This window comes from Salvia miltiorrhiza, chromosome 8 (genome assembly GCF_028751815.1).
Source record: "Salvia miltiorrhiza cultivar Shanhuang (shh) chromosome 8, IMPLAD_Smil_shh, whole genome shotgun sequence".
NCBI lineage: Eukaryota > Viridiplantae > Streptophyta > Magnoliopsida > Lamiales > Lamiaceae > Salvia > Salvia miltiorrhiza.
Genome location: NC_080394.1, coordinates 8338399 through 8358558, shown reverse-complemented (window position 1 = coordinate 8358558; position 20160 = coordinate 8338399). Strand labels below are relative to the sequence as shown.

General features: G+C 32.5%; 2 protein-coding genes across 2 annotated transcripts; one reads left to right on the top strand and one right to left on the bottom strand.

Moving 5' to 3' along the window:
* The first annotated feature begins 1167 nt into the window (after positions 1-1167).
* On the top strand, positions 1168-3460 carry LOC131000666 (zinc finger protein BALDIBIS-like). Its single transcript, XM_057926689.1, has 3 exons — positions 1168-1841; positions 1932-2328; positions 2445-3460. Exons 1-3 carry the CDS (start codon positions 1706-1708, stop codon positions 3178-3180), a joined length of 1269 nt encoding a protein of 422 aa, XP_057782672.1. The 5' UTR covers positions 1168-1705; the 3' UTR covers positions 3181-3460.
* A 5213-nt stretch (positions 3461-8673) lies between these two features.
* Positions 8674-9819, bottom strand: LOC131000665 (fasciclin-like arabinogalactan protein 11). The gene has a single exon (XM_057926688.1). The coding sequence runs from the start codon at positions 9603-9605 to the stop codon at positions 8859-8861; it is 747 nt and encodes a 248-aa protein (XP_057782671.1). The 5' UTR covers positions 9606-9819; the 3' UTR covers positions 8674-8858.
* Positions 9820-20160: the final 10341 nt, after the last annotated feature.

Sequence of the window (20160 nt, the reverse complement as noted above, 5' to 3'; positions counted from 1 at the left end):
TTTTGGCATAATTCACTAGATGTAGCTCATAGAATATTGACCTCTACAATGAAGTATCATATCTATGTACGTTCCGAATGTGAGTAAGAGATATAAAGTTACTGTGATTTTATCAAAAGTATTAATTTAAATGATAAAGGTGGATAAGAAAAAGATGAGAAAATATTATTTTTTTCATCATATATTTACTACAGATGAAAAGACTATAAAATATTGGAAAACATTTTCACTCTACTACCCAAATTTAATATAATTCAATATTGAAGTAAAAATAAGTGAAAAAGAGTTGTCTAAAAAAATATTCCATCCTGCCTGGAGATTTTTTTTTATCATAATAAACATGTGAAAATGATGGGAAAATGGTGAAAATATATATTTTGTCTCATTTTCCATCAAAATAAATGCACCCTAATACGATATATCTACTAGCTAGGTAGCAAACAAAAATCATGATTTTTATGTTATTCCGTAAAAAAAAAAAGTTATGAAAATATATACTACTACTAGTTTACAAAATGATGTTATTTAATAGACAAAAATAACTGCAAGCTGCTTGTTGTTTCGACATACATTTTATAGAACTATATGTATTTTTGGATTGAAGGGCGATTTATTCCAAAAGTCCATTTTTAAAAAGTGTAAATTTGAGCACTCTTGAAAATTTGTATTCTTGCACTTGTCTGCATTTTCACCCAACATACCACAATCTTCACAAACACACAAATTTAAGATGTCCATCTTAACAAAGAACATCCACTTCAAAAATGTTATCGGACTGTCCTTTTCTCCAATTCCATACGAATATAAGAGTAATTAACAAATAAAATTTCCAAGTTATAATATTACTTAATTATTAAAGTATTTCTTTTTTCCTACTAAATCTCAACATCGATCAAATTTCACATGATTAGTTAATTATGATATACAATAAATTAGTTTCTGCAATAAGGTTTGCATGGTGTTTGGAAAAGAAAAAAAAGTGGCATAACAATCATTACGCATAATTTGAAGAATTTGCATTAATTGGCAAGATAAGCATTTGCACGAAATGTACTAAATTTATAAAAAGTTATCATCAATAATAATTGCATTATTGCAAACATACATATTTAATTTAAATCTTCAATTCCCATCTCGCTTACGAAAAATAAAATAAGAAGTTTTGTAGTGATTCTCATTTCCCATGGAATGTTTGCATCTTCTGCGTTGATCATTATTATATAATTTGATATATACTGCAATTAATAAAAGTTACTCCCCTCATCAGACAATGAATACGTACACATGTACATTATATATATATATTTATAGAGAGAGAGAGAGAGGAGTGGTCCAATCTGAGTCTATGGCTGACCGACTTTAGAAGAAGCAGCAGGCAGCAGTAGCAGCCGTGTAAGATAAGGAGAGAGAAAGAGAGAAGAAAATATTCTCCGGTAGAGCTGCGTTTCATGGCATATGGTATTTTCTGCTAACATTCAAACAAGCATGCAACACTAGTAATTCCAAATCTCTGCTTCTCCTACTTCTACTCCTACTCCTTCTTCTTCTATCCTCATCAAAACAATTCATTTCATAACCAAATTTCAGCGAGTCCCTTGTTTTTTTTTACAACTCAACTGCTGCCATCACATATACATATATATACACACATCTCTTCTCTCTCTGGAGTCGAAGACTCGAAGCAGTATATACAGCGCACCTTAAGATGATGTCTGAAGATGGGATTCATCCTTCCATGAGAAGCTTCATCCAGGATCCGAATCCCAATCCCAACCCTAATATGAACCCAAACCCTAATCCGAATTCATCGAAGCGCAAGAGAAATCTCCCAGGAACACCAGGCAAGCTACATGGATCTGGGATTTGTTTTCCTCTTGAGTAATTAATGATGCGAATTGAATTGAATGTTGTGGTTTTGTGAAATTAAGCAGATCCAGATGCGGAAGTGGTAGCGCTGTCTCCGAAATCTCTAATGGCGACCAACAGATTCCTGTGCGAAATCTGCAACAAGGGTTTCCAGCGAGACCAGAATCTGCAGCTCCACCGCAGGGGACACAATCTGCCATGGAAGCTGAAGCAGCGCAGCAACAAGGAGGTGAAGAAGAAGGTGTACATCTGCCCGGAGAAGAGCTGCGTCCACCACGAGGCGTCGCGGGCGCTGGGCGACCTCACCGGAATCAAGAAGCACTACAGCCGGAAACACGGAGAGAAGAAATGGAAGTGCGAGAAATGCTCCAAGAAATACGCAGTTCAATCCGATTGGAAAGCCCACAGCAAGATTTGTGGGACTAGAGAGTATAAATGCGACTGCGGCACTCTCTTCTCAAGGTTAGATATATTAATTCTCTACACCCAATTATACATATATAGTTAGGTAGGTTGTTGCCATGGATGGAGTGTGTGTATATATATGAAGTAGGAGTGTATGATGTTTTTGGGAACAGAAAGGATAGCTTCATCACGCATAGAGCCTTTTGCGACGCACTAGCGGAAGAGAGCGCGAGATTCAGCAGCCCCGTCGCGTCTGCGAATCTGAATTTCAGGAATGAATTGATCAACACTCTGCAAACTTCGGGAAATCCCCAATTTCCGATGTTAGGCAATCTGGATAATATGCAAAAACCTAGGCTTCCTCTGTGGCTGGACTCCGCCAATCCTCATCTGCCAACCGCCAACTCTAACAATTTCACTTTGCCGGAGCTGGTGCAGAATCAGTGGTACGGCGGCAGAGATCCTAACCAAGTAGGAGTAGGATTCATTAATAATATGAATGCGTCATCTTCTGCGATTCCCAGAGTACTAAAAGAGGAGGAAGAAAACAAAGGAAATCTGTCGGAAGCCATTACTTCACTTTATTACACAAGTAACAACCATAGTCAGCACGAAACAAATCATATGTCCATGTCAGCCACCGCATTGCTGCAGAAAGCGGCTCAAATGGGATCGACCAGAGCCACCGATTCCTCCTTCTCCGCCGCGGGATTCGGCCTCATCAGCTCCTCATTCTCCGCCGGAAACTTCAAACCGGAGAACTTGATGGCGGCGGAGGGCAGCCTAACTCGGGATTTCCTGGGAGTGGGCGGCAATGATCAGAACCGGCAGTTCATGCCGGAAAACGAGCTGGCCAAGTTCGCGACGGGCATGGACATGAGCCATAACCATTACAGCAGGAATGAGTGAGAAGAGATAGAAGAAGATTTACAGCTGCGCGCAGGTAGAAACAGAAGAGATCTTGTGAAGTGTCAGAGGTGGGGTGTTGGATGAGACGTGACATAAGATGACATGGCAATCACAAGGCACACATTCTTGATTCTACTGCACCTACAAAAACTCCTTTTTTTTCCTTTCTAGGGTTTCAGATTCTATGTGTATATTTATATGGACCACAAAATTACTGTGTGCCCTGTGATTCATTGGGTCCAGTGATCTATATTTTATGCATGTCTTCAGTTTCGGATGAGCCTAGGGGATTAATAATTTCTTGCATTTTTCATATCTTGCTCTTTCATGTATCACCACATACTCTACTCGTCACCAGCTGTACTGAGGTAAATGTGAAATTTTGTTAGAGTAAAAATAAATTCTACTTGTAATTGTAAGAATAGTAATTTTTGTGTAAATATTCCAATTTAATTACCCCTAATGAAAATTCTCCGCGCGCCACTGCCGCCATTGATTTTGAACCACTACACCATACAAGAACATTTGTTACATGATATGAACATATTGGTTTGGATATTCATGCAATCGTAATCGTATAATAGTTTATTTTGAATTTTATGCAAATGCATATGCATGATCTGTTGGTGAATTCTTTTAATTTGTGTGCCCAATGATATTTTAATAACATTGATGAGTTTTTTAATTTTATTATTGTTACGACTACTTTTCATCTCTTCTATTTCATATATAATGGTCATTTCTAAAGTCAGCTCGTCCAACAATTTTATGAACATTGGAATATCACAAATTTTCTATATATATGATCATCGGTGCGGTGATGACCAGGCCACTCACATTCCTTAATACACTATTAAGTATTACTCCATATTAAAGTGTCTATTAAAATATGTAAATGGTTCGTATGGCGCAGACGTCCGCACAAGAGAGCTCCTATAAGAATATATAAAGACCCAATACTTTTAAAGTAGAAGTTTATTCAAGAAATTGAAGTGCAGACACCAAATGTATATTCTTAATCTTATTATATGCAATATATTCCCTCCGCCACGTTTTGTCATTTATATGTACCGCATAAAAATAATTATTTCAGGTATCAACTTAGCACCCAACTATTAAAATGACATGGCATGATGTAGCTCAGTCTTATGATCCAGAATGATTAGCTGTTATGCCTTTCAGGTGTTCTCTATAAATATGATTTTGTGTTTTCATTTTGATATATATTGATGGAGAAAAGTTACTGTTCATCACTTTCAACAATATAATTTTACATATTTGTTTTAATATATCTTCATCATTTGTTCATTACCTTCAACGATATATATAATTTCACATAATTGTTTTAATATATCTTCACAATTTGAACGACATTCAATAAATACTGAACTACAGAAAGGGAGATTATAAATTGCATTTGGTCGTCAATTGTTTTTTAAGGTCATGTCTTTTTTTAGGTCTAAGGTGTCATTTTAGTATTAAAATTACCAGATTCTGAAATCTGTGCGGATCAAAAATAGTTTTTTTTTTTTTTTTTACCACTCAGTTTGGTTATCGAGAAAAAAGTAATTCTAAAACAAACTGCAATTGTTACTTGTTTAGCTCAAATTGCTAAAAAGGTTGTACGCCCTATTACAGATGGTAGGGGTGAGCAAATCGATCAGTTCGGTTGAGAATCGATCCGATCTCTTAAAATAAATCATTCAAATTTTTAATACAATTGATTCAAATGAAAATTTTACTTTCAATCAATCCGATTCAAACCATACTTAAACTTCGGTTTCGGTTCGATTTTCGATTTAACCGAACTTTAACATAATATTTTATTTTTTAATTTTAGAAGCCTATTTCCTAACATTATTTAAATCAAAAATTTTGTAATAAAATAAATTAAATCAACCTCAACTCCAATATTTACCATAAAGCTAGTCACATACAACTTAAAGAGACATGTTTGAGCTGTGCAAAAACATTGGAGCAAACAAAATATATTGAAATCCCTAGAGAGTTGGTTCAATTATGATCAAATTGTAAGTATAATATATATATATATATATATATATATTAAATTAAAAAACTCCGATCGGTTCGGTTTCATCCGAATATCTTAAATACAAAATCAATCCAACCAAAAAAATTCAATTTTTTCAAAATTGGAATAGATCCAAAATCAAAATAGTTGAAAACAGAACCAAACCGACCAAATATCAATGATTCGGTTCGGTTATTTAGTTCTGGATCGGTTTTGCTCACCCCTATATAAGAGAAGGGAAATGAATCCTGAGCTCGTAATGTTATGAAGTACTATCTTATCTAATATTTTATTTGATCAATATAACTATAAAAATAACAATAATGTTATTTGGATCAAAATATGTCCATACAAAATATGATTTCATTCTTAGAAAAATTAATTTATTTAATTTTTTTGGTCAAAAAATAAAAAAAAAAAAGAAGAAAAAGATTTAGTTAGTTTCATTGTTTTCTCCACATTATAGTTTTTTTTTTGTAGTTTTCTAATTTTTTTAATTATTATTATTTTTTAAGTGCAAAATTACAAAAACAATAATAACAATTTAAAAAATTATTAAAAATTTACAAAAAAAAAACTATAGTATGGAGAAAATAATAAAAATAACTAAATCTTTTTAAATTTAAACGATTTTTTTTTAAAAAATAAATTAATTTTTTAAAATATTTAACATTTTTTATCCGAACATATTTTGTCCAAATAGCACTACTCTAAAAATAATGATATCATTAATATATTTTTGGTAATGGTGTACTAATATGATGATCTAACCATAAATATAGGAAAAGGGTCAAATAAATACATCTCTAATTTTTACTCGAAGGTTCAAATTAATAGCTAATCTCCTATGTAATTTTAGGTAAATAACCAGGATTAACGTGGTAATTATAACATACATGCCCATTTTTTTTACTATTACCACTTCAAGTGAGTTTTTAGGGTTAATGATGCGAAATATTTATTAGGGATAGTGGAAATCAATATTTATCCACCAAATATTATTTCAATAAATTACGGAATTAGCCTCGTTTTTTCCCTGTTTTACGTATGTACAAAAGAAAACAGGGGCTCTGATATATTTGTTATCGTTCTCTCTCTCAAACGCTAGCTTTCTCCGCCATCCCTCTTTCCATATATTTCTTTCTCCGACGAGCTGCTCTATCTTTTTATCTCTGACGGCCTCTTTTCTTCGGCGGCTCTGTCAACATTATCATTTTATGCAGAATTCGGTGAAATATGAGTTTAAAGAGTTCTAAATTTAAGAAAATGTTGAACAAAATCAGACGAATTCGTTACATTCGTATCAATATCTGTCGTGACAGTCAGTGGAATGGATGGTCCAAATCTATCCACCAATACCATCCATTCTTAGAGCAATAATTTAACTCATATATGCGCGACACGAATGGTACGAATTTTGTCACTAACATTAACTGCCTCTAGTTTTTATATCAAATTTTATTATACTTGTTTCATCACAAGAACCGCAACAAGGCTTGTGGATTGAGCGCGAGCCAGTCTATCGCGCGAGCACTACACAGTTGCGGGACGTTGGAATCGAAGTAAGGCGCGCCTTTGCATACCGGGCGCAAAAGAGGAGAGAAAGAGGCGATAGTGCAAACACCGATGGCTCAATTGTTGGAGAGCCCGATGACTCGGACAGAGGGACCCATCTACGAGCCCGAAACCTTGGCTCGCGATTGTGGATATGGTCTTAAACTCATACTTCATCCAATACTTTGTTTTCTGAAAAAGGTCAGCATGCATCATTGTTAAAGATATATATATATTTTGTAAACTTTTTAGTAGTTAATTCTATTATTAGTTGATTTTACATATACATTAAATTTTATTTTGACATACGGCCGAAAACTCTACTTTAAGATACATGTAGGTTAAACTATTGAATTTATAAATAACGAGAGTAATGTAAATTTAGATGATTCAAATGAAATTTAACTAACTAAAAATCAGTAACAAATTATATTTATAAATTAAAATAAAATTTAGATAATTAGTGAGCATTGTTTTACGTGTTTGATATTAAAGAGAATAATAAATTAAATCACCTCTTAATGAGATTGAGTAGCTAAATCGTATTAATCTCATCATTTTGACTTTTCGCTATTATCCATTATAGAAGTCTAGATTACTAACTCAACCCAAGTATAAATTTATTTTAAAATTTTCTAATTATAAATTACAGCATAATTAAATGGATTTTTTCCATCTAAATTTGACGGGTTATGAACTAGTTTATTTATATTCCTTTCGCGATTTTCTTCGATAAGATTACAAGACCCCTGAAAAATGTGAAAACATGGAATTTATAAAAGTGAGAGTTCCCGGACCAAATTATACATTTTTCTTATTTGAAATAACTTTTCTGGAGACACATTAATTTATAAATTTTCTTAGGATTGTTGCATTGCAAAGACGCCTCTCTCTTCCTTCCATAACGTGACACTTGGGCTTACGGGGCCAATTTTTCTACAATTTAAAACACTGGCAATTTGGACTCACCCATAATCATTCCGGCCCTAGTACCAGCCCAAACCCAATTATAAGAGAAGACGACAGACTACATAAATGAAAAAAACAATGCTGGGAAAGGGAAAGAGCCATGGAGTTTAACACACTTCACCATTTTGATACTGCAAGTTTTGTAATTTGGTGGTGTTTCTCTAGAATATATTAAGAGACTACGGTACAAAATTCAATCCCACATTTTTATTTTCCAAAAAAAAAAAGGAATTTTGAAAATAATTTCCCTTAATTTTACATGGGCATATTCAGCACTTATATATAAAAAGTAGCAATCAATCAAAAACTATTTCTACACAAGATCCTTCCCATCTTCTATTCTCGTATCACTTAACAATATATATAGTTCTTGACATAATTAATAATAAGGGCGAGGATTATTACAGTACTATGGTATAATTAATGGTAAATAATTTATGTGGTCTCCCATGAAGACGTTGGGATTGTATGGAGTACTCTCATATATATTCTTATATATAGGATACTTTTAAGTGTGATCCTATTAAGCATTCTAAATAGAATACCTATAAGCGTGTTTGTAGAATATATGAATGGTCCGCACCATGTGATCAATAAGCCAATAATAGAATTTGTGATAATTTATTTGAGGAAGTGAAGTTTTTTCTAAGTATTGTGGGAGAGAACTTTTACGCAACCTTTTAGTGCATTACTCATGTCATGTGATGTACCACTATCAACTTTTTCATTCTGGTTTTTTTTGTTAATCCTAATTAATTATTATATTTAAAGAATGATATTGAACATGGCACGACCAAGTAACAAAAAAAATACACATTTGAATCAATGTGTACCAATCATATAAATTCATATTAATACTGTAAAGCATTATTTAACACAATGTGTAACACGAAAATCTATCATTCTAATAAAACGTACACGTGCTAATTAAACGACAATTAGAAGATTAAAAATATTTCTCACCAATATCGGTACAAATCTTGAATAACATGAAAAATCAACATACACAAACTCCACAACATCAAAATCAGAAAAATAGAAGAAGATACAAATTGAATATGATCAAACGAAACAAAAATGATGGAGAAATCTCTTCTGGTCAATTCCTCATGCACAAATCTCATCACAAATGATAAAGCATCGCCACCACAGCTACTCCGAGTCCAATAATTCCATGCAGACGACGATCAGCCGCGTCTGATGCATCCGCCGGAGAATCTCCACCGGCCACCGGGCTATCGGCCGCCGCCGCCTTCTTCTTGGTGGCCTTAGGTGAAGTGGGCGCCGGAGTAGGAGACGGCGTTCCAAAGATACTGAGTGGAAGAAGAACCTTATCCACTTGATACACTGCCAGCTGGTTGTCGGTGTATATGGTATTGGCCACCGTGGCTTCGTTGACGCCGGTGGTGATGTTTACCTGGTTGCCGGAGGTGGTGACGTTGAGCGGGAAGGCGCCGTTGGCGCTGTCGCCTGCTTGGGTGCGGACAGGGTTGCTGACGGTTTGGAACTGAGTGGTGGTGAGGAAGGTTGGGAGGATGTGGAATTGAATCAATGAGACCTTCTGCTGGTCGGATAGGGAGTTGAGGGTACCGGCGGGGAGGCCGGAGAAGGCGTTGTCAGTCGGGGCGAAGATGGTTAGGCCCTGGTTGGAGTTGTTGAGCTGTGTGTTGATCTGATCTCCGATTTGGGTGATCTTAAAGAGGCGGATCAGGGTGGTGAACTGACCGGCCTTCTCGAGGATCTTGGTGACGTTGGTGGGGCCGGCCGGTCCCGGAGCCGGGGCTTGAGCTAGGGTGGTGGTGGTGCATTGAATGAGGAGGAGGAGGAGGATGGGTATGGAGAATAGGGTTTGGTCCATTTTTGTGTGCATGGGTGGTTTTCTTTAATTTAGGGTTTGTGATTTGGGAATAGAGAGGGAAATGGTGGTGTGGGAGTGAGATGGTTTGCTGGAGAGGTGTAGGGGATTTTATGGGGATTGAGAGATAAGAAATTATTGGGTTTGGGTGTGACTAGTGGTATTTCTAGTTGATTAATTAGCTAGAGAATTAATGCGATAGAAGTTGGTGAAAGGTTTCAATTTTAGTTTGAACAAGTGATTAGTGAACAAGTGATTAGTGAATGGCCCTTCGGGTGCAAATATTAATTACGTGAATATATCATTTTTTTAAATGTGAATTTTGAAATATTGTATATTTCAAATCTTCCGTTGTTGAAGTTTAATTTGGAACAGTTTCTAATTACTTCGTTCCATCTCTGATATTAGCTTTGTTTCTGGGCTTAAATGTGTAATAGATCGAAAAATTGTACTATTAAATTAACGAGTATATATAATTAATTGTGGGTTCTTTAAATTAATTTGAGGAAAAATCAAAGAAAATTATCTTCTTCAACTAGCTAGCTCAAACACTGTAAATTAAATCAAACAAGCAGAACAAGTGGGGGGGAAAATAAATTATAAAAAAAAAAAAGTAGGTTTGCTTGGGAATGCAGGAAGAAGAACATTATACTATCTTAGAGGTGGGGATGTTGTTTCTATCATTGCTTAGCTTTTACTTGTATATGGATTATATTTCTGACCTCACCACATGCTTCAGAATCAAGTTTCGTTGAGTGATTATAATTGTGTTGGCAATCATGACCACAGACCACTCATGCACTTATTTTTAATGCATTTTATATTGTTACATACTCCCTCAGTACGTAATATCGTTTCCACATTGTGGACAGCGCGAATTTTAAGAAAAATGATGAATAAATAATAATGGATATTGTAGTGAGTGAAGTTTGGATCCCACTATTATTGTGAGTGGGAGTTTGTGGACCCTACTTCTATAAATGGAAGTGGAAACGATATCGCAGACGGACCGAAATGACAAATATGAAAACAATATCGCGGATGGAGGGAGTATATATATATATATATATATATATATATATATATATAGGGGTGGGCTACCGTGAGAGCACATCTTAGAATAAGAAATAAGAGCAATTTTTAATGTATGAATTTTATGTAGAATACGTATGAATTCGATGTATAAATGTATGAATTGTGAAAAATAATTTTTTGCTACCTTTGGGATTCGAACTCAGGACCATAAATCCATCCAACAGGATTATGAATCAACCGTAGATCTTGATGATCTAAGGGCTAAAAATGATTCTTATTTTATATCTTAAGAAATTCTCTTATTTTAGCCATTCCATATATATATATATATATATATATATATATATATATAGGGAGAGGTTCAAGAAAGAATCATAAATAAAAAAAGAACGGAGAACTATTTTCAGCCATTCGATCATCAAGATCTACAGTGGATGCATCATCTTGTTGGATGAATATAGAACCTGGGTTCGAATCCTGAAGGGAGCATTTTTTTAAAAAAAAATTAGTGCATTAATTTTAACAGCGAATGCATTAATTTTAACAATGAATGCATTAGATTTGATGGTTCTCTCGTTCTCACAAATAATGTGGTTCTCTCTAGAACCACACCATATATATATATATATATATATATATAGGGAGAGGTTCAAATAAGAACCACTAAATAAAATTAGAACGGAGAACCATTTTAAGCCATTCGATCATCAAGATCTACGGTGGATGCATCATCTTGGTGGATGAATGCAGATCCTGAGTTCGAATCCTGAAGGGAGCAAATTTTTTATTATTTTCGGATGCATTAAATTTAATAGCGAATGCATTAATTTATATAGCAGATGCATTGATTTTAATGGTTCTTATGTTCTCACGATAAGTGTGGTTCTCATTATAACCACACCCTATATATATATATATATATATATATATATATATATATATATATATATATATATATATATATAATTCGCTCTTCACGTAAATATCAGTCATAGGATACATGAAATCAACCCTCACAAATTAATTTGTTTTATATATATATATATATATATATATATATTAGTTATTTATAGCTACTAATAATTTAATATGATGTACTACAAACGAGATTGAGCTCGTACGTCTTGATATAATTCCAATTGGGATGTTTGGAAATTTTCGGTTTCGTTAATTAAGATCAATAATTGGATAAATCCTGCAGACTTTACAAGATTAATTAGTGAAGTATCTTAGAGAATATTCTTTCTAATGTAGTACTTTTGGTGTGGATGACTAGATTTTAGATTTATATACGGAAAGAAATAACAGTGCTTATAAATTTATAAATTTAGTCGGACTCAGACAAACCACTATTATTCTCAAGAGGCCCATTAATCAGAGGGCAAACAGATAGAAGTCTTTTTATTTTCCTCTTATATTTGAGTTCCATGTATAATTATAATAATATCATAAAAATGTTTAATAACCTAACTTTAGGATAATATTATTTCATGCATGACTGAAACCTATATGAGTAGCATATACTCCCTCCGTCCCATGAATTTTGACACGTTTTTCATTTTGAACCGTCCCACGAATCTTGACACATTTCTAAATAAGGTACTAATAATTATTACATTCTCTCTCCTACTTTATCAATTTTATACTTTATTAATTATACACTTAGGGGCCGTTTGATTTGCAGTTTAGGATTGATTAGGATTAAAATTATCTTGAGAAATTAGTGTGGATTAGTGTGGATTTATATTATTTCATGAGTGTTTGATATCATGCCTACTTAATCCTATATTATGTTTGATATCCATAGGATTATGTTGGATTATATTATCTAATACCAAAACTATCCTCACATAATTTTAAAAATATCATGTGTGTCCACCATTACTTGGGCATTTGCATCGATATGCGTGAGGAAGGGTAGCAGAATTTTTATCCAACTTCTCAGTATTAAATTTATCCGAGGGGGGGTGGGCGGATTATTAGTATGGGTTAATCCCACAAAATAGCATGGAGAAGTAGGATTAAGTAGGAGTTGACCATATTAACTGCACATGATATCAAACATCACACTAATCTGTATTAATTTAATTTATCCTACCTATAAACCCATATCAAACAAGCCCTTAAAACACTAATCTACAACTCCTTAATTCTCGTGCCGAAACCAAACGTGTCAAGATAACATAATTAATTAAATCTAAGATTTAAAGCACATGGGAAAAAAAATAGTGATTCTATCCAATTATAAAAAAATTTGAGTCGCAATACTAGAAAGTAGAAACAGTTGCTTTCCCGTTCGTCATAGGAGTATTATTTTTCTGTTAAGATTTAAAATCAGATTAGCATTAGATACCAATTAAATCAGTGGGCTGATGGCCAATTAAATCCGAGACCGATTCTAGATATGATTGCTTCTGCTTGCCAAATTCAATCAATTAATTAACAGAAGTGACATATCAACAAATTTTCCTTTTCAGAAAACAACTGGCAGTTGAATGTGCCGCCTGCCTAGCTCCCTCCAAATTATTTGATCGACTTAAATTATAAATTATGTTCTTGATCTAAATTTCTAAATATTATCATCTCTATTGATGAAGTTTGAGATATACAATGCGCTATATAAATTTTTAGGCCATGAAGGGTATATTTATAAATAATGACTATATACATATACTAATAATAATATGAACATAGAAGCATGCATGGGACTCCAAATATAAAATACGAAAAAAATTTGTGATGTCAATTATGATTAAGGAAAGTGACAATATTATAAAAATAAAAGTAATAATGTCAATTATTTATTTATACCGTTGCTTCGTTCTCCTAGGACTCTACCACTATAGAATATATATTTGACCAAATATTTGAAATCGGTAGAATATATATTAGGCCACAAAATAGATAATAATGCCAGAGAATGGAGGAGTACTGACATCTAACATAAATGAAAATTCCAACTTAAAGTTTATAATCTTATACTTTCATCTAACCGATTATTATTTTAAAATTCTATATTGTAATATTTCATTAAAAAAAAAAAACGATTTTAGCAACTCTCGTCGGCAATTTTTTTGGATTTTAGCGTTCAGTAAGTATTATTGGGGTGGGAGCTGCTCGACTGGCTTAAAGAGGGAGAATAAAAGTTAAAAGGCGAAAACATTGTTGGTCATGAAGGCTGGACATGTTGATGGTAAAGTAATAGTGCATGTTCCAAGGATTTCCCTTTAAGTAGAAATTAAGAATTAATTAAATTGAACCGTTAATTAGATTAGATTGTACACTGTATCTAAATAAAAAAGATTAAATTGTACAGATATGATTAATCTTGTAAAGAATCAAAACAATTTGCAATACCTTGTATTTGCATTAGATACCCATTTACATGCATATGAATACATTATCATTAGTTAAGCAGTTGTATGAATAAGGTATTCACCGATTATGCGAGATTCTTGTATGAATGCACTACAAGAATTAAGATTATAGACAACGTCGTATAGACAACAACCTTCAACCTTCAAAATCGTTGTCTATGAGTTAATAGACCACGGTTTATGGCTCGACCGTTATCTATAACCGTAAATTCAGACGACAGACCTCCAAACACGTCGTCTAATACACATAAAGACAATGGTTTTTTCACCTCCCGCGTCATCTAAGAAGGTGATCATAGACGACGGTATTCAAGCATGTCGTCTATGACCGCCTTCTTTAGACGGCGGGGAGGAGAAACCGTCGTTTTTATATGTATTAGACGACGTGTTTGGTGGTCTGTCGTCTATTCGTCTATTCTCGAATAGATGACAGTCGATCGTTCGTCGTCTATTCGTCCATCGTCTATCAGCTCCCCTAAATAGACTACACGCACCTTCATTTATGACAGACGATTTTAGCCTGTCATCTATTAGCTATTTTCTTGTAGTGATAATTTAAAATTTGTGATGTAACTTGTATATCTTTTTATAAGACAATCAAATAGGTGTACATGTTAATTAAATGGTATGGATCTTCCAAACCAGAAGTTTAGGATTTTTGCATAGAATACATATTCTGAATTTTGTTTACCGTTGTTTGGGGACCATATATCCGGCCGGCCCTATTTATATAACCTAGCTAGATTCATAATTCGGTCCCTCCACAAATTACAAATCTCCTTATGGTATCTGTACATTTATTTTTTCATGATTATTTGATATTCTTTTAATCTTACTAATATATATCTTAATAGATAGTACTCTCTGAGTCCCATGAAGCAATATCAAGTTTTCTATTTGGTCTGTTCCACGAAGCAAGATCAATTTACTCTTTATTCACCTTTTCATTTTTTCACCTACCATACTTAACACACAAAATACCAATTTCTTAATTCTCGTGCCGAAAAGAACTGGGTCTTGCTTCATGGAATGGAGGGAGTACTTCTTTAATTGAATTATTGTAAAATATCTGTGTTATGTCGCCTCAAGAGAGAAAAGGACAATACACTTGTGTCAATTGGATATAATGCTGTTTTGTGTTTTCTATACTTATATACAAATTATATGCAACAGAAATTGTTGTACAATTGATATCACTTTTCTTTTAAATCCAACTCTAACAACGTGTAGGTCCATTCGGATTCACTCAAACAAGAGTATTTTCAATTCCGAATGCAAGAATAAAGGCTTCTTAAATGCATTGATTAATTTCCTTAAAAAATGCATTGATTAATGAAATAAAAAATGTAATTTTTATTATTGTTTATATTCATTTATATCTTTTTATTATTTTACAAATAATAATTACACCCAAATCAATACAACGCAGTAATGACTTATATGTAGCTACACCGACTCTACGAAATTACTATAGATTAGTAGCAATTTTAATCTTACTCCAATTTGTATATATTTTAAAAAGTGAGAAAAGAAAAAAAAGATTTTGGAGTTAATTTTTTTCAGTACTGTGTTTTTATACCACGAAGAAAATTTTAGGAAAAGAATAATGTGCTGATGTATTAATTGTTGATCTATTTTTATTTGTTATATCTTTTTAGGCTGCGTTTACTTTGATGGATAAATTTATCCATAAAAAATATGGATAACAAAAATTTATGCCTATAAATATCTTCTTTCTTTTTCTGATAAAAAAAATATCTACTTTCTTTTCCCATATTTTACACAAAAGAAAAGTTCACCATTTTTCATTCTTTATTTTCACTTCAACAATGGATAATATTATCCCTCCATTTTCGGTGTGATAATATTATCCATCATTAAAGTAAAAATAAGGAAGGAAAGATAGTTAACTTTTTTTTGTGTAAAATATGAAAAAAGAAAGGAAACATTTATAAGTATAAATTTTTGTTTTTCGTCATGTTCTATTAATAAATTTATCCACCAAAATAAACGGATCTTTATTAGTATTCGACAATTTTAATAATAGCAAGAAGATAATGAGCAGAATTTCATTTATTGGGCTGCATAATGAGCTCATTAACAACTGAGCACATAACAAAAAGAGTGGATTCACTCTTTTTTCGAATTTTCTTCTGCTCATTGGTGCTCTAGGCTAATTATATGCATTTCATCTATTCTTAAATCAGACGAACTTTGTCTCCAAAGGGACACCGGTGCAATCTCATGTGTGTGAACAGTGAGGTTCCAAGTTCAAACCCCACTGCTCCCCCTCCCCAACTCCCCCAAGTCAAAAAAAAAAAGATGAACTTTTGTAATTGAATTTATTGTGTAAGAAATTCGAGTACCCCGTACTCGTTTTATTATTTATCTCATTTTGACATTAAAAAAAAAAACCTAGCCCAAGTATTGGGCCAGAAAAAGACACGGAGCCCATTTCATTTATTGGGCTGCATAATCAGCTAAACTTAAGATTCTAATTCAGTTGGGCCTCTCTTTATATTAACACAGATTTTATTTATGCTGAATCATCCATATAGTCATATAAAGTACATAAAATTCATGTTCATATCCGAACAATGCAGACACACACACAAACTCTAATGAGATATTTACAAGTAGTATTTTATTACATTGTGAATGTCTGTGATAGTTATTATAATAAGATTGTTATTCTTCCAAAATTTGTGAAATATATTTTGATTTAATATTCAAAAGTTACATTCATCATTTTTATTTTTATTTTTTACTAATACTTATAAAATATTTAGATGTAAAAATTTGAAAATGATAACTATTTAAGAAAAATGTGTGTATATATCCCTATCGCCCTAAGAGTTGTATATTAATTATAAGTTGATGTCGAAATACTATCACTTAGTCAAAATCTTCTAAAGTAGTGATGCAATTAATTACAGTATGGAATATATTTATGCTAACAACTCCAACAAAACCTTATTGATCGTGTGGAAGCCATAATTGCATAAGACATAACTAAATTTGTTTATTTTGGTATTTAAAATGTAAAATAATGGCACCAACTACCGCCGGGGTCCCAAATAATTAAATAAAAGTATATTAGCCTTTTTTTTTCTTTTTCTTTTTTTTGAAAAACTTATCCAAGCCTATTAAAATTGCAATAACTATTGAAACTAAAGTTGTTGAACTGCAGTTATATAGCACAACAGTATCTGCTTCAGTTTCCATTTCTCTATTTTATCCATTTAATAAAGTTGGACAAATAAGTGATGCAAATATAAGCTTCACTTTTCAGGAAGATGGTGCAGTTTGGTGAGTCGGTGACACAATCTTTTTTTTTTTTTTTGCGCAAAAGTACAAAGTTTGGGCCCAATTAGCAAATAACCTTTGTTAATTTATTTTTTTCTTTTCTTTTGAAAAATAATCAATAATAATTCCTAATTTTTTATTGTGATAACTCGAAGCTCCGAAATAATCTTATCAATTGAGATGTTTTTCGTTTCTTTTATTGGATTCATAATGTGAATGCATTCACAGATGTGAGCATGTGAATCATGAGTCGGTCTATCAAAGATGGACAATGTTAATGCAGATTCAAATTCTTCTAGCAGGAGAATTAGGTTTGTTTTTGTTAAATATATGACATGAACCACAACAAAATATGCAAAAAAAATTATCTAAAGTCAAAAAAGGCTCTGCTATGGGAAACAAGCTGGTATGATGTAAAGAAACTTGTTGATAATTTTACAATATGACACACTTGACCATTGGGCGGACATAATATGTGCGAATTGTCCGAATAAGAAAGAAATGAAATTCGAAAAAAGCTTCTTACTTAAAGAAAATAAAAGAAGTTTAGATTCGATGAATATGAGGAATATATGATTCATCATCAAAGAACACCTCGAACACCAAAAAGATAAGATGTAAGACAAAGAAAAGAAAGTCATGTGACTCTAATCAGAAAGAAACCTAGCCCACAAGAAAACGACATGAGTGGGTAAATATACAAGAAGCTACCCATTAAAAATAAAACAATAAAAGTGGATACAAATACACGAGGACCACTCTAAACAATAATTGTCTATTTGAAAACAAAAATTAGGCAACAAAGTACTGACTCTGACGATCAAGATTAGTTGGCCACAAAAAATGAATTAGATGCTAATAATTCAAGAAAGACAAGGGACTCAAACCTCTGAATAGATAAGAGCAGATGGAAGCAGAAGATCATCCAAAAATAAAAAATGGAAATTAATTTCTATACACGTGCATATCTCAATCCTATCATATCCGAAGCCCAAGCCCTATAATCATTCACCTATTCTACTCAGCACGACGCTTGGAAGGCGACATGTCTTGTCCAATTTTGCAATCGTAGCAATTTTAAGTTTTCAACCCACTCCTTATTTTATTGTACTACCAACAAGTATAGGTCCGTTTTCATAGAAAAGATTCCTCAAAAATCAAAATATAAACTTATATAATCATCAAACGATGACTTGATACTAACACCTATAAAAATATATGCTATAGTATAAGGTTTGTTCAAAGACCTGGTCTTTTGTGCGCCCGTGGGCGCGAATATTTTCCAACTTAGGTCCTACTTCGATTCGGCCCTTTATTTTTATTTATAAGAACAATAATTTTTTATTTTTATCAAATAAATATATATTTTTAAAAATAGTGTGACGATAAACTTAAACTTAAAACTTTTAGTTTTAAACGTTAATCACGCTACTATTAACACAAAAATATTAACTTTTATTCAAACAATGATCACTTTTTACTAGAATCGTATCTTTCTACTAGAAGATTAAAAAATATATAAAAAAATAATTATTACTTTTTTAATAAAACATGTGAGTATGTCATATATTCATTCATAACAACTATCGCTTATATACAATAAAACATTATTTGTTGGAATCAATACTATATTCATAATAATTGTCATTTTTATTCAGAATAATTGTTTCTTTTTTCCATCAATTAACAATTATTAAATTTAAAGGTCTCGTGATTGTGGACTTGAACCCGAGACCTTTGACTTCGAACATTAACCATTCTACCATTGAACTAATAACACAACACACAATAAATGTTCATTTTATTTATAAGAAAAATTACCTTTTTTTCCATATCATTTATTCCTTTTTTAATCAATTAATAATTAAATTTAAAGATCATCATACGGTGAACTAGAACTTAAGGCATTTGACTTAAAACACTAACCACTTCATTATTAGATCCTAGCATGCACACCAGTCATCTAGCACTTTTAATTATAAAAATTGTCACTTTGATTTGAAAGCATATAAGTTTTTCTGTTGTTTAAATTGCTAGATTAGGTGCTTTCGAATTGAGTTCTGTATCCCCCACAAGTTTTTTCTAGCATGTTTTGACCTTAATTAATTTCACACTTCCTTACAAACTTTTCAGTAGGGTCACCTATCATGGAATTGCTTCAAGTCAAAACACGCTTAATCTATCCTTTTTTTTCAAGTAGTCACTAGAAAAAAAAAATATAATTTATTGATATAACTAACAACTATTAAATTATTTAAGCTCTCCTTGAATAAGCTTGCATACACTTAGGGCTGGAAAAATATACCGAAAACTCGGTATACCGGCCATACCGTACCGTAAAATACCGCAAAATACCGAATTTAAGGTATACCGGTTTTTTTGGTAAGGTATGATACCGTACCGAAGATTTACGGTAAGGTAAAGGTATGGATTTTTCAAATACCGGGGTATACCGGTGTATACCGATACCGCGGTATATACCGAAAAAATCAATAAATACCGTATTAAAGGTATATACCGGAATACGGTATGATACCGTATTACTGGTATACCGAATATTACTGCATATAACGGTGATGCGGTATCATACCTTATTCTGGTATACCTTAATATTCGGTATATACCGGTAATAAGGTACAATACCTTATTCTGATATACCGCAGATGTCCGTATATATTGGTATACCGAAAATCGCGGTATATATCGTATCAAAATCTATAGTTTTAAAATATATAATATTTAGTTTTATGTTTATATTTTTAAAAATATTTATAAATTTTATAAAATGATGTATATAATCTATATTATGTAAATATATACAATTGTACATGAATTTATAAATATCATCAAAT

Bases quoted from the DNA above. Each gene is read 5' to 3' on its own strand.
- LOC131000666 (XM_057926689.1), top strand. From the start codon at position 1,706: ATGATGTCTGAAGATGGGATTCATCCTTCCATGAGAAGCTTCATCCAG. The intron at 1,842-1,931 runs GCAAGCTACATG...GAAATTAAGCAG, and splicing joins AAATCTCCCAGGAACACCAG to ATCCAGATGCGGAAGTGGTA. The intron at 2,329-2,444 runs GTTAGATATATT...TTTTGGGAACAG, and splicing joins TGCGGCACTCTCTTCTCAAG to AAAGGATAGCTTCATCACGC.
- LOC131000665 (XM_057926688.1), bottom strand. From the start codon at position 9,605: ATGCACACAAAAATGGACCAAACCCTATTCTCCATACCCATCCTCCTC.